Raw genomic sequence first — 15,051 nt, forward strand, 5'->3', positions numbered from 1 at the left:
AAATACAATGTTTGTTTTGATTGTTACTTAAATTTTATTGTATCGCATCGTTAAATCCGTCGTTACGTAGCGATGAAAAGTGTTATTTTATGGAACGATCGATTTGGTGTGGTTGTATCGTTACCTTATTTTTTTCTCTCATCTTGCCCTCCTTATTATTAAATAATTCTATTTTATCCTTTACCCAACCTATTTATGTAATAATTCTGTCTCGTGTCTTATTTTATCTTTTTAGTATTGCAAGTTTATTCTTCATATTGTCGGTGCATGACATCATGAAACAACGACAGACACTATAATATATCCAAATATTGTATACATCAAAACGATACAGTGCAATACAATACAATACTACACGATACGTTATGAAACGATACATAACAACCATCCAAACAAGTTGTTAGTTGAAATGGTCCAAATTTTAAAACAGTAGTCTAGACAGCATGTCATCCCTCTTTTTACTTAAATTGATCTGACAGGGGGTTTACTGAAAGCCACCTCAAGATGAAAAGAGGGTCAGACATGAATTAGACGACATATCAAATGCAGCAAAAATATTTCCAATAATGACGCATCAAAAAAGAGTTTTTGGAATAATATCTGCCATAGTGCCATCTGACCTTTAGCTCACTACTTTTATTTCTATTTTGGTCCCTTTCTAAGAGGAGAGAGGGCTCAAATAGAGAAACCTTAAATTTTTGGCCAACAAACACATTGTTTACAAGCCACAGATAATTTCATGTTCACTACAAATTTGAAGATGTTTTATTTTTTTCTTCTTCTTGGCGGCACCAAAAGGCTTTAACATTTGTGGACAAGATTTGGTGAAAGAAGAAATCAGCATACTACTTCCAGACTTAAGAAATTTCAAAAGTTCCATCCTGGTTTCCTATGTTTCCTCAGCAGTACATTGTATCAAGCAACTGCGTTCGGACCAACAACCAAGCCTCATTATGTTGTTGTATCCAGTGTATGCAAAACTGATCAAATAATGAGTGTCAAAAGTGTTAGAGATAGCTATGTAATTGTCCCACATTGGAATAGGAGTAGTATCCCCTTTGTATAGAGTAGCTATAAATAGCACCTCTTGTATTGCATCACACACAATATATCAATATATATCATATTTTCTCTCGTGCCTTCTCACATGGTATCAGAGCTATCGTGAGAGATTTATCGCTGTGCATAAATTCCAGCGATTCCGGGAAGTAAAATCAGTCACCGGAACCCTTTTTTTCCGGCGACTTTCAAAGTTGTTTTGCGTCTGCTTTGTCTCGCGGTCAGTGTTGTGCACAAAATCCAACACTACCACAAGAGTAGTAACTGTCCGGCGACCAAATCCCAGTTAAAATATCCGGCGGTACTGTAGCTGTCTAAAGAAAATTTTCCGACGAAGTTCCAACGTTGCGTGGGCCACCTTCCGGCCATTTTTTGGCGACGACTCTTCAAGACAGATTGTTTCCCTTGCAATTCCGAGCCTACCCATCCAGGTTACACCAAATTCCGACCACTTTTTTATTTTTCCGGCGTGAATAGTGATTTCAAAAAAAAAGGTGGATTTCCGGCCATTTTTTGAAAAAGTTCCTTCAGAACAGTTGGGTCTTCTGGTAATTCCGATCCTACCCCTACTATTTTTATTTCATTCCGACCACTTTGAATATTTTTCGGCTGCAACAGTAACTTTCCAACTGCTACAGTAGTTTCCTATTCTGGTTCAGTGTTCCTTACTCTATTTTCAGTGGATTACAGTTGATTATTTCTCTTATTTGGTAATAATTTACAAGATGTCTTTGGGAATTGATGTTTTTGAGTCTAAAAGCATGAGTTCTGGAAACTCTAATGTTATGATTACCTCGGAACCTTTAATGGGAAGTTCAAACTACTTAGCTTGGGCTTCATCTGTCGAGTTGTGTGTAAAGGTCAAGGTGTGCAAGATCATCTGATTAAACAGTCTAGCGAAGGAGATGAAAAGGCGATAGCGCTTTGGGGAAAAAAATTGATGCTCAATTATGTAGCATCTTGTGGCGTTCTATTGATTCTAAGTTGATGCCTTTGTTTCGGCCATTCCAGACATGTTATTTGGTTTGGGCAAAGGCTCGTACGTTATACACCAATGATATATCTCGCTTCTATGATGTGATATCACGGATGACAAACTTAAAGAAGCAAGAATTAGATATGTCTACTTACTTGGGTCAGGTACAGGCAGTCATGGAGGAATTTGAGACATTGATGTCAGTTTCTGCTAGTGTGTCAAAACAACAAGAGCAGCGACAGAAAATGTTTCTAGTTCTTACACTCGCTAGACTTCCTCATGATCTTGATTCAGTACGAGACCAAATTTTGGCGAGTCCGACTGTCCCTACAGTTGATGAATTATTCTCTCGATTACTTCGCCTTGCTGCAGCACCAAGTCACCCAGTGATTTCATCACAGATACTTGATTCCTCTGTTCTTGCATCCTAGACAGTGGATGTTCGGGCATCTCAAGCTATGGAGAATAGACGAGGAGGCGGTCGTTTTGGGAGATCTAGACCCAAGTGTTCTTATTGTCACAAACTTGGACACACTCGCGAAATGTGTTATTCCTTAAATGGTCGTCCACCCAAAAATGCCTATGTTGCTCAGAGCGAGACTACAGGTAACCAGGGCTTTTCTGTATCTAAAGAAGAATATAATGAGCTCCTTCAGTATCGAGCAAGTAAGCAAATATCTCCACAAGTAGCCTCAGTTGCCCAGACTGATACTCCTATTGCTGGTATTCTTTGCTTGTGTTTCCCAATCTAGTACTCTTGGACCATGGGTCATGGACTCAGGCGCTTCTGATCATATCTCTGGTAATAAATCACTTTTGTCAAATATTGTATATTCACAGTCTCTTCCTACTGTTACTTTAGCCAATGGATGTCAAACTAAGGCACAAGGAGTTGGACAAGCCAACCCATTGTCTTCTATCACCCTAGACTCCGTTCTTTATGTTCCTGGTTGTCCTTTTAGTCTTGCATTTGTTAGTCGTTTGACTCGTGCCCTCAATTGCGGTATATATTTTATTGATGATTCTTTTATTATGCAGGACCGCAGTACGGGACGGACAATTGGTACAGGTCGTGAATCAGAAGGTCTTTACTACCTTAACTCGCTCAGTCCTTCCACAACATGTCTAGTTACAGATCCTCCAGATCTAATCCACAGACGTTTAGGACATCCGAGTTTATCCAAACTTCAAAAGATGGTGCCTAATTTATCCAGTTTGTCTAGATTAGATTGTGAGTCGTGTCAGCTTGGGAAACATACCCGAGCTTCCTTTACGCGTAGTGTTAAGAGTCATGCAGAGTCTGTTTTCTCCTTGGTTCATTCTGATATATGGGGTCCTAGTAAAGTCAGTTCAACCTTGGGATTTCGTTATTTTGTTAGCTTTATTGATGATTACTCAAGATGTACTTGGCTTTTCTTAATGAAAGATCGTTCTGAGTTATTCTCTATATTCCAGAGTTTTTCTGCTTAAATCAAAAACCAATTTGGTGTCTCTATCCGCATTTTTCGCAGTGATAATGCCTTAGAATATGTATCTTCTCAATTTCAGCAGTTTATGTCTTCTCATGGAATTATTCATCAGACATCTTGTCCTTATACCCCTCAGCAAAATGGGGTTGCAGAAAGAAAGAATAGGCACCTTATTGAGACTGCTCACACACTTCTAATTGAGTCTCGTGTTCCGCTACGTTTTTGGGGCGATGCAGTTCTCACAGCTTGTTATTTGATTAATAGGATGCCTTCATCTCATCAAGGGTCAGATTCCACATTCAATATTGTTTCCCGAGTCAGTCTTATACCCTCTTCCACCTCGGGTTTTTGGGAGCACATGTTTTGTTCATAATTTAGCCCCGGGGAAAGATAAGTTAGCTCTTCGTGCTCTCAAGTGTGTCTTCCTTGGTTATTCTCGTGTTCAGAAGGGATATCGTTGTTATTCACCTGATCTTCATAGGTACCTTATGTCAGCTGACGTCACATTTTTCGAGTCTAAACCTTTCTTCACAACTGATGTCACTTCTGCTGACCACCACGACATATCTGAGGTCTTACCTATACCGACTTTTGAGGAGTTTAGTAATCCTCCTCCACCTTCAACCACAGAGGTTTCACCCATACCAACTTTTGAGGAGTCCAGTGTTATCCCTCCTAGTTCCCCAGCCATAGGAACACCACTCTTGACTTATCATCATCGTTTGCGCCCTACATCAGGCCCATCTGGTTCTCGTCCTGCACCTGACACGGCTCCTACTGCGGATCCTGCTCCTAGTACACCGATTGCACTTCGAAAAGGTATACGGACCACACTAAACCCTAATCCTCATTATGTTGGTTTGAGTTATCATCGTCTGTCATCTCCCCATTATGCGTTTATATCTTCATTGTCCTCGGTTTCCATCCCTAAGTCTACAGGTGAAGCATTGTCTCATCCAGGATGGCGACAGGCTATGAGTGACGAGATGTCTGCTTTACATACAAGTGGTACATGGGAGCTTGTTCCTCTTCCTTCAGGTAAATCTACTATTGGTTGTCGTTGGGTTTATGCAGTCAAAGTTGGTCCCGATGGCCAGATTGATCGACTTAAGGCACGTCTTGTTGCCAAAGGATACACTCAAATATTTGGGCTAGATTACAGTGATACCTTCTCTCCAGTGGCTAAAGTGGCATCAGTTCGCCTTTTTCTATCCATGGCTGCAGTTCGTTATTGGCCCCTCTATTAGTTGGACATTAAGAATGTCTTTCTTCATGGTGATCTTGAGGATGAGGTTTATATGGAGCAACCACCTGGTTTTATTGCTCAGGGGGAGTCTCGTGGCCTTGTATGTCGCTTGCGTCGGTCACTTTATGGTCTAAAGCAGTCTCCTCGAGCCTGGTTTGGTAAGTTCAGCACGGTTATCCAGGAGTTTGGCATGACTCGTAGTGAAGCTGATCACTCTGTGTTTTATTGCCACTCTGCTTCAAGTCTATGTATTTATCTGGTAGTCTATGTTGATGATATTGTTATTACAGGCAATGATCAGGATGGTATTACTAATCTGAAGCAGCATCTCTTCCAGCACTTTCAAACTAAGGATCTAGGCAGATTGAAGTACTTTCTAGGTATTGAGGTTGCTCAATCTAGCTCAGGTATTGTTATTTCTCAAAGGAAATATGTGTTAGACATTCTTGAGGAAACAGGGATGACAGGTTGCAGACCTGTTGACACGCCGATGGATCCGAATTCTAAACTTCTGCCTGAACAGGGGGAGCGGCTTAGCGATCCTGCAAGCTATAGGCGGCTGGTTGGTAAATTAAATTATCTCACAGTGACTAGGCCCGACATTTCTTATCCTGTGAGTGTTGTAAGTCAATTTATGAATTCTCCCTGTGATAGTCATTGGGATGCAGTTGTCCGCATTATCTGGTATATAAAATCGGCTCCAGGTAAAGGATTACTGTTTGAGGATCGAGGTCATGAGCAGATCGTTGGGTACTCGGATGCTGATGGGGCAGGATCACCTTCTGGTAGACGTTCTACGTCTGGATATTGTGTTTTAGTAGGAGGAAATTTGGTGTCCTGGAAAAGTAAGAAACAGAATGTAGTTGCTCGGTCTAGTGCAGAAGCAGAATACCGAGCAATGGCTATGGCAACATGTGAACTAGTCTGGACCAAACAATTGCTCAAGGAGTTGAAATTTGGTGAAATCAGTCGGATGGAACTTGTGTGCGATAATCAAGCTGCACTTCATATTGCATCAAATCCGGTGTTTCATGAGAGAACTAAACACATTGAGATTGATTGTCACTTCGTCAGAGAAAAGATACTCTCAGGAGATATTACTACGAAGTTTGTGAGATCGAATGATCAACTTGCAGATATTTTCATCAAGTCCCTCACTAGTCCTCGCATTGATTATATATGTAACAAGCTCGGTACATATGATTTATATGCTCCGGCTTGAGGGGGAGTGTTAGAGATAGCTATGTAATTGTCCCACATTGGAATAGGAGTAGTATCCCCTTTGTATAGAGTAGCTATAAATAGCACCTCTTGTATTGCATCACACACAATATATCAATATATATCATATTTTCTCCCGTGCCTTCTCACAAGTGTGATTTGCTCCATGCCACAGAAATGATGGCTAATCAACTCTTTTAAAATGCAACAATCGCATGACTTTGATAACCAAAAAAGTTTTTCACATAGTAAATATGGGCGGCCTCAATCCATAACACCCTAGAATAGTAATTTACATAAAGTATAACCAGAGATGCATCCACATGAACTGGTTTACTGTTATCTGTTGACCCTCTGAAAACATTATGCTTTTTAGACAAATTAGTAATCAAGATCAGATCAAGCAAATGCCAAATGCTACCTTCTCTTAGATAAGCTGAGTGTAAAACGTTCGAAAGGGCAGTACCGTACGTATAAGTGCTCCATAGTGACTGCATGTATAATTATACTTTGTAAAGTGCGCATATAAAAAGATGCAGGCATAAGACATTTGTCTCACACATTCGCATAAATCTTTCTCCCGTGTCTTTATTTCTCATATATTGATGCCGATTGGGCAGAGTTCTCTTCTAATAGACGGTTTACTGTTGGATATTGTGTTCTAGTTGGGGGACAATTTAGTACCATGAAAAGCAAAAAACAAAGTGAGGTTACAACTACAAGACCCGGTGCCAAAGCTGAATATCAAGCAATCGCAGCAGCAACTTGTGAACTCATACGGATCAAACAACTACCGAAGAAAAAGCTCAAGGAAACCACTCAGATGTAACTTGCTTGTGATGATCAAGCTGCACTTCGTATTGCATCAAATCCGGAGTTTCAAGAGATGATCAAGTACATACAAACTGACTAGCACTTGGTCAAAGAAAGGATACTCTCAAGACACATCATCACAAGATTCTAAAGCCACAAGATCATACAAACATATTTACCAAGTCCATCCTCGAATTAGTTACATTAGAAAGCTCGACACATTCGACAAGTATGCACCGGCTGCAGGGAGAATGTTAGATTGAATAAGTGTAATTAGTTAGAAGGTGTACTACTGTACATATCAATATCCCACGTTGATCAAATGTGAAGTTATACATAGTAAAGTGTGTATAGAACAAATGTAGGCATTATATATCTGCCTCATGCATTCTCACACATCTTTCTATTGTGTCCTCAGTTCTCACACCTTCATTAAGAGTACTGAACCTAAAGCACAAAATAAAGTGATTAAAATATCAGGACCTACCGTAGCTGAAAGGAGGACAAAGTTGATATGTCTTGGGAGCATAATGATAACTTCTTCCCAAACAACACCTCTTTCAACATCATTGACATAATGCACTTCATCAAATATAACCTATACTCACAAAAAAAATGTAACCAACCAAATAATCTCAAGTACTGGAAAGATTGTAGAAATCAAACGAGTAGAACAAAAGTATTTAATCACATTTTTACCCATTCTATATCACGAATCATATCAGCCCCTCTGTAAAGCATTGACCTTAATATCTCAGTCGTCATTATAAGACAAGATGCCTCAGGTCTCAAACTTATATCACCCGTGAGAAGGCCAACATCAAATTTCCCACAAAAATCCCTGTATTTTTGATTGCTAATTGTTTTGATTGGAGCTGTATATACAGCCCTGGTACAGTGCTGCAGCACACAATTAAACAAGACAAATTGGGAGTAAGTAAAGACATGAAAATCTGGACAGAATTTACACAAAAAATTGTAAAAGAACTTATAACTAAGGAGAAGTAAATACTACAAGACATTTTAGTCATAAGCGTAGAAGAATTTTATACTTTAGATATCAGTATAAAATTCCTGATATCAGGAGAAGTCATACTTTAGCTGCCAAAGCAAATGCATATTCTGCGACAACAGTCTTCCCAGCAGATGTGTGAGCAGCAACAAAGACAGAGTTCCCCTTTTCAAGATGATAGATGGCCTGCAATTAATGCAATGAGAAGGACCACAATATTTTGACAGCTTGATAGGCATATATATGCCTGAAATGAAAAGGGAAAAAAACAACAAATAGCTTCAAGTTAATAAAAAAACAAAAAGAACTCAACCTATTATGTTCAAAAATAGCACTTAGCCCTTCTTGCCAATGGAAATCATTTGGCTAAAATAAACATAGCTACCATGATCAAAAGCATGTACTTTTCCAACAATTTCAAAGGACATGAGATCAAAATAAAGCAGGCTTAGGCCAAGTTCCATACAAGAACTGAGAACACTACACAGACCATAAATTTATACCTCCTTTTGAAAGGGGTCGAGTTCAAATGGGAAAGTCAGAGCCATATCTGGAATTAGCTCATGAAATCGTTCTACAATGATTTTACTGCCACCAGTAACAGCCCATCCCTGCACCAGATACATTGAGGAAAAGCATGAGCAGAAGGATCACTATACTAGATGCACTGGTTGAAATGGAGAACTCCTCTTTTACTTATTAAAAAAAAAAAGACATAGAGAACTCCTCTGTTAAACGGGGAAATGTGCGAAGGATTACCTCATTCTCTTGACGTGCACCATCTTTATCCTCATCCAATCTTGATGATGATCCTTGTGCTTCAACAGACAAAATCTCATCCAAGACAGATATCTCAGTGTCTAAAGCCTCATCAGCCACTTCGGACTTCTTTACTTCAGCTTCAACCTGAAGTGGCTCTGGCGTGACAGATGTCAATTCTTCTGCTTCAGATTGCAATTCAGACGCATGACCTATATGAGAGGAATAAAATTAGTTCTGAAAAAGAGACAAATATTAGCTTGTTTTCCATTTCTCTACAACCCAAAACTAAGAATACAGCAAGATGGAGCACTATGATGAAAATCGTCCATAGTTGCTTTCCGTTCACGATAAGAAAAATCTTTCAGAATAAACATTTATACTTTGCAGAAACTCAGCGGATAACAGCACAGTTATGAAGAGTTACAGATCCGATGGGGCACCAGAGACTAGCAGCTGCAACTCCAATGCAAGTTTACTAGAGTTCTTGCAAATAGATAAGCAAGATGATGACTCAAATGAGACGGAAACACAAATTGAGAGAATAAGAAAAACTGTTCTTGTCCTCATTAACACTTTGATCTTTGTCTTCTCTGAGAACACATAGAGAAGGTAATTCTTTCTCTAATAATTAACTTATTTCATAGTAGCCCATGATTCAAATATAAACAATGGTTTGATAACATTGCTCTAATCTTCCTCTTTCTCCTATTTTCAACTAGAAGCATCACTTCTTCTGTAAAATAAAATTTAGAAAAAGTATCAAACTATGCATATGTTACTCCACCTTTCAATATCTCCTTTTCCATCGTTACTACTTACTAATTGTTGAAGTGTGTGACCAGATCTCATCTAAAGGTTTAACCTGTTAGAGAGAGCACACTTTTATTTGCTTAATATATATCAACATGCCCCCTCACATGCGGTCCTAATTCTTTTTCACGGACCAAGCACATGTAAATTCTTGTTGATAATGAGTGGAAGTGAGTATCGAACCCAGAACATCAGCCTGCTCCGAATACCATGTTGAAATGTGTAACCATCTCATCTAAAAAAACTAAGTTTGTTGGAGAGAGCACACTATTATCTACTTAATTATATATCAACATTAATTATCAAGTTTGTATCAGACTGAATGAACCACTTCCAACAGCTCAATAATTCTGGTGTGCAGTTACTGTTGCACACCAAAATAAATAAATAAAAGTATCCTCAACATAAGTTTTAGATGAAGTGGTCACACAATTTTATATGATATCAAAGTAGGCAAAGATCCAAATTTTATATGATTCAAGTCTCACAGCCACCAAAACAAAGACTAAGGCCCGTTATGAAAGGAAGTATTGCAGATTTAACTGAATAAATAAATGAACACCCTATCTAACAGCTTAAACTTTTAAATGAAGTGGTCATACAACTAAGGTATTTAATAAAGTCGGACACATCACGAGACAACTCCGTATTTCAACAAGCAGTCACAATTTGGACGGTATACACTCCCATGTTTCTACGGGCACCTCCACAACCTTAGCATATGATGGTCTTAAATAAACATTTCACTTTTCTGGTATGGAAACTGCTTTCCCAACAAAAGGAGAAAAAAGGAAAAAATTAGCTTCAAGGAGGAATGCGTGGTATATAAGCCACGCTATCCTAAAATATTACATGTTTGCTATATGTACCAGAGAAAACAAACTAACCCTGTACTAGCTAAATTGGTTAGGTTGATCTACAGATATTTGATTATGAAATCACTCTTCAAACGCAAGAAACATAAAACAATCAAAAGAATTGTCTAGATAATACAGACCATCTCCAACAAACTCTGTGACATCCTCTTGCCAAGCTTTCTTAAACAAGTCATCAAACTGCACGGATAACTCACTCTGCAGATAGCCAGACAGAGATGCTTATCAGAAAACAAGAAGATGAGGACAAAATTACTTGACCCATTCCATAGCAAACCTGACGAGCAGACCTAGGTGCACAGTTCTTACTTGATAGGATGGAAATACAAAATATAGATGTCTGTATTTTATATAAGAAAACTTGAGTTCATACTGATACTGACCAGTTTCACCTCCACTGTGTTCGTGACAGCACTCTGATCCTCATATATATTCCATGAGAAGGAATGCGTCTCCATTAACATAAGAATAAGATCCCTCAGAACTTCATGTATACAGAGAATAGAAACTTAATCAAGAGCTCTTCAATCGTTAAAAAAACTCAAGCACCTTACCTTAAGATCACCAAGATCAGGCCCTTGCTTAAAGCTTGGAGGAGCGGTTTGGGCAGGACCACCATTAAGCACCTCCCTTACCCATTCACCGTTGGTAGCACCATCAGGAACAACTCTGCCCAATGAAGGAGAATCATCCAAGCCACCAGGTCGAAAAGGACGATTATTTATGCTTCCTCTAACGAAATCCTTTGGTGGTCCAACAATACGCGGCAAAGCCCCAGAATCCTCAGTTCCAACTGTAAGTTCAGATACATCTCTCTGAGAAGTCAGAAATTAGCCAAAAATTGTCATGATTAGCAACCAAAAAAAGGAAATTGTCAGGCACTGAAATTCTCCAGTAGTTTTAGTATGGAAAGGAAATGGAAAATCAGAAGTAGTGAAAGAACTTGTTAAACCATGAACACTTTTTTCTTGTTCCTTTTTGTAGGGTTGTGGTTTTTTTTTTTTTTTTTTTTTTGGGGGGGGGGGGGGGGTTTGGAGGCTGCTTTGACTTACTCGTGATTGTCTTATACCGAGCTAGCAACTAAATCAATAACAAGTTGATAAAATGAAAATGCAAATTCTAAATACCTCCTCTGAGTTTGGCTCCCATCTTCCATTATCCAATCTGTCCCTCTGACGTCTAAAAGGCACTTCCCATGTTGGAACAACAACAGATCGTGGCAAAGATGGATCTGGAAGGATTTTAGCTCTTTCAAACCAATCAAACTCCCACTGCCTTCCGGCTTTTTCGGGAGAAAACTCATCTGCATCCAGCTGAGGCAATAGATACTTCTCCCTAATATATTCTTTTATTGTTTCAGGTGTTTCCTTTGGAAATGCAGGCGGCTGAAATGACAGTAAAATTGATCGTAAACAGTTTTTACTATTTTGTTTTTAAGAGGAATGGAAATGAGAACTGATATGGAGTGAGTACTGGAGTTAAAAATTTCAAATTATACATCAAGTAGAGATGTCATTATTAGGGAGGTTGACAAAAGGTAACAATTTAAGTTATTCATATAACTGGAAATATTAAATATGGATATGCTGCTAGTATATAAAACTCGCTTGAAAGTCCTTGGCCTTATAGGTAGCAATTCAAAGAGCTATCAACCAATCAACTACGCCTCAATCTAACATAAGATGGGCCGGCTATCTGCATCCTCTGTATCTATTCCGCTCTATCCAAGTACATTCTATTTCAATACCAAATATTTTGCCTTTTAAGAAAAACTAGGGATTTTCTAAAACTAGAGCTTCTTCAAATCTTCCACTTACAAAGATTCCTAGAGTCGAAACCCAAAAGCTAGATTAAGATATTAGAGCCAGAAAAAATATACAGGCTTCAACTAGGGGGGATTCCAGAAAGGTTAACCAAACAGTTTGCAGGATATTATTATAAAAGCAAATTAGAGGGAAAGAGACAATCAAACTAGGTCATGTTTTAAAAAGCTTGATCACTAAGAATTTAGTGCAAACAACTGACCTTCCTTGTTCAAAGTGGTTGGGAAGTTCTCTCCAAACTACTAGGTCAAGGGTTCAAGACGGGTAACCGGTCTCAAAAAAAAATTATTGCAAAACTTATATCTCTTGCTATTGAGTACATATCAAGCATTTGGCGGGTTGTTGCTTGATCGGATTAATATGGACTTGAAAATCCAAATCAAGAAAGAACAGTTTTTGCTAACCAACCAATAATAAACAAAAAGTTGGATCCCTGGCTGAAGATACACGCACATGGACAGATTGAGATTCCAAAACCTCAAGAGTTAACTAGTGCTTCTTTGGAATAAATGAACAAAACTTGTTACGTCCAAGCATGCATCAGAAATCAATAACAAAATAAAAACCCCAATATTTTTGTAGACAAGAAAAGGAAATTCATTAATTAAAACCACATAAGTGAGCAACCGGAGCCACAATGATAGCACCGCAAGTAAAAGGTAGCATTTGATTCAAGCACATTCCCTCAAACAGGTTCAGCATAGCACACTCCAAAAGTGACTGACTTGACTACAACAACATTAAGAGTCAATGTGTCCTCCAAGAAAAACAAAAATCTACCAAGAAGATCAAATCCTTCTGGCACTATAAATTTAAATTCAGAAAAATTGTATCATATCAAATAGAAATTTTTTATTGGTATTATCAAATAGATCCCCAGTTTTAACTGTAGAAAGGTAGATAAAGGATAACTATGGACCAAAGGTAATCTACAAGTGGAAATGCAACTGAAAAGGAACCATGAATAAACAATATTTTTTAGAAAAACTAGTGAACCTTATCTTTGCTTATTAAAAAAAGGAAAAAATAAAAGTAGTGAACCATTAACCACTTTACAGGATCAGGAGGACAGACATAGACCAAAGAGATGAATTCCCTAGGTTGTTCAACAGTGTGTTAGTAACTGCACCATAGACTTGTTCATGTTATAGAAGACCAGACTTATTCCTTATCACTTTAGACTAGACACACTTTAGACTAGACCACTACATGCTAAAGTAACATATTCACAACCTCTTACCGACCAGGACAGATTTTTGACATGTAATTCACAACCCAAGATGTTCGTTGCACCCTCCTTTTTCAGTATGACAGCTATGAAGGAAGCATTGAGACTTTTTTCAAAACTCCCCGGTCTCCTGAGATGCAGTAATGATCTCCATAATCTCTCCTTTGACCGTGTTTCAATACCATTAGAAGAAAGCAATTGTGAATCCATTTGGTTCCGGGTTTTATCACCTGAACATCTCTCTACCGCCTCCCTCACCTCGTCTTCCGCAATTGCCCTCTCCAATCACTCCCTCTTATGCTCACCTATTTGATTGAACACTGACCCTCCCAACTTCAGTATTCAATCGTTCATAAAATCTCAGTATTACCCCTTACCTCCTCTCCCTCATATTGGACCTCATCCACTTTCATAGACCATAAAATTTCTCCTCTTATTTGCTATCGTTACCCTATGGAGGAACTTTTATTTGAGTCCCCCTCTTCCAATCACAAAGCTCTCAATTTTTGTCTCTGCTAAGAATTAGGAAATTGTTAATATGGAAAGAGCCCATTGCTAGTAAATATGGAAAAATAATCCTATATTTGTGTAATTAGAAATAGGAATTACTAAAGATTCTTCCTTTCTTAGAATTGTTTCTGATCACTATTTAAACTCCGAAATGCTAAAGGGAATAATCTAGTCATTCATTCCCCAAAATTTCTTCTTTTTCTCTCCGGTATCAGTTGGCCAATATTGTTACAACGTAGAGTTGTGAAAAGCGGTTGCTTCCTCGCTTAAAGCGAGAAGCGAAGCGAGGCGACCAACTCACCGCTTCAGCTATCTGAAGCGTAGCAGGTATGAAAAAGCGGTCGCTTCCCGCTAAAAAGCGAGAAGCGACGATGCGAAGCGAGAAGCGACGATGCGAAGCGAGAAGCGACTGAAGCGAGCACTTCTCTGTTTTAAAGGGCTGCCTAATTAAAATAGCTGTTCTTTTATTAAAACATATCGACCAGCACTCCAGCAGCAACAGAGAAAGAAAGAGGCGACTAGGGTTCCAAGTTTTCTACACTTTTCAACTTCAAGATCATCTCCAGGTATGTGATTTCTTCTTCTTCCTCCTCCTCCTCCTCCTCCTCCTTCTTCTTTTTCTTTCACTGTTTCAGCGTCCAAATAGCAGCGAAATGCTGGCGAATTTTTTTTTCCCTTCGGTTCTTCTTTCTCATTCTTCTCCTCTTCTTCTTCTTCATTTTCTTGCATTGTTTTTTCGTTTGAAATGCTGCCCATTTTTTATTGGAATGGTATATTGCCCTTCCTCTTATTTTTATATCCTCTTATTTTTATCCTTTATTCCTAGTTTTTATTGCCCTTCCCTTCAGTATTTATTTCAATATTTTTTTTTCAAATTCCACTTCACTTCGAAAAAGCGAGCGCTTTGCTTCTCGTTTTAAGCGAAAAGGGGGTTGTCGCTTTTCCTCGCTTCACGCTCTTCACAACAATGTTACAACGTCACTCCAATGCTCCAAAATTGAATATATTCGTGCAAGTTAGGAGCATACAATATGTATGCTCCAACTTGAGGGGGAGTATTAAGAATTAAGAAATTGTTATAGAAATAGTCCATTCCTAGTAAATATGGTAAAATCCTTATAATTGTTTAATTAGAAATAGGATTTACTTCCCCTTTCCTTTATCGGATTACTTTCATTTCATTTTTTAGGATCACTTGTAAACAATATTAAGACCCCGGCATGCTTGAGGAAATAATCGAGCCAATT

At 38.6% G+C, this 15,051-nt stretch overlaps 1 protein-coding gene across 1 annotated transcript in view; it reads right to left on the bottom strand.

The window, feature by feature from the left end:
* The window catches only part of LOC107804228 (DExH-box ATP-dependent RNA helicase DExH11), a 34,473-nt gene that overhangs the window by 11,625 nt on the left and 7,797 nt on the right, over nucleotides 1-15,051 (bottom strand). Inside the window, exons 2-10 of the mRNA XM_075249224.1 lie at nucleotides 11,371-11,628; nucleotides 10,798-11,058; nucleotides 10,627-10,695; nucleotides 10,366-10,441; nucleotides 8,556-8,767; nucleotides 8,300-8,407; nucleotides 7,881-7,982; nucleotides 7,484-7,684; nucleotides 7,272-7,382 (exon numbers count right to left, since the gene is read on the bottom strand). Coding sequence (XP_075105325.1) covers nucleotides 7,272-7,382; nucleotides 7,484-7,684; nucleotides 7,881-7,982; nucleotides 8,300-8,407; nucleotides 8,556-8,767; nucleotides 10,366-10,441; nucleotides 10,627-10,695; nucleotides 10,798-11,058; nucleotides 11,371-11,628 — 1,398 coding nt within the window. The remainder of the gene's footprint in view (nucleotides 1-7,271; nucleotides 7,383-7,483; nucleotides 7,685-7,880; nucleotides 7,983-8,299; nucleotides 8,408-8,555; nucleotides 8,768-10,365; nucleotides 10,442-10,626; nucleotides 10,696-10,797; nucleotides 11,059-11,370; nucleotides 11,629-15,051) is intronic.

This window comes from Nicotiana tabacum, chromosome 3 (genome assembly GCF_000715075.1).
Source record: "Nicotiana tabacum cultivar K326 chromosome 3, ASM71507v2, whole genome shotgun sequence".
In the NCBI taxonomy this organism is placed as follows: Eukaryota; Viridiplantae; Streptophyta; class Magnoliopsida; order Solanales; family Solanaceae; genus Nicotiana; species Nicotiana tabacum.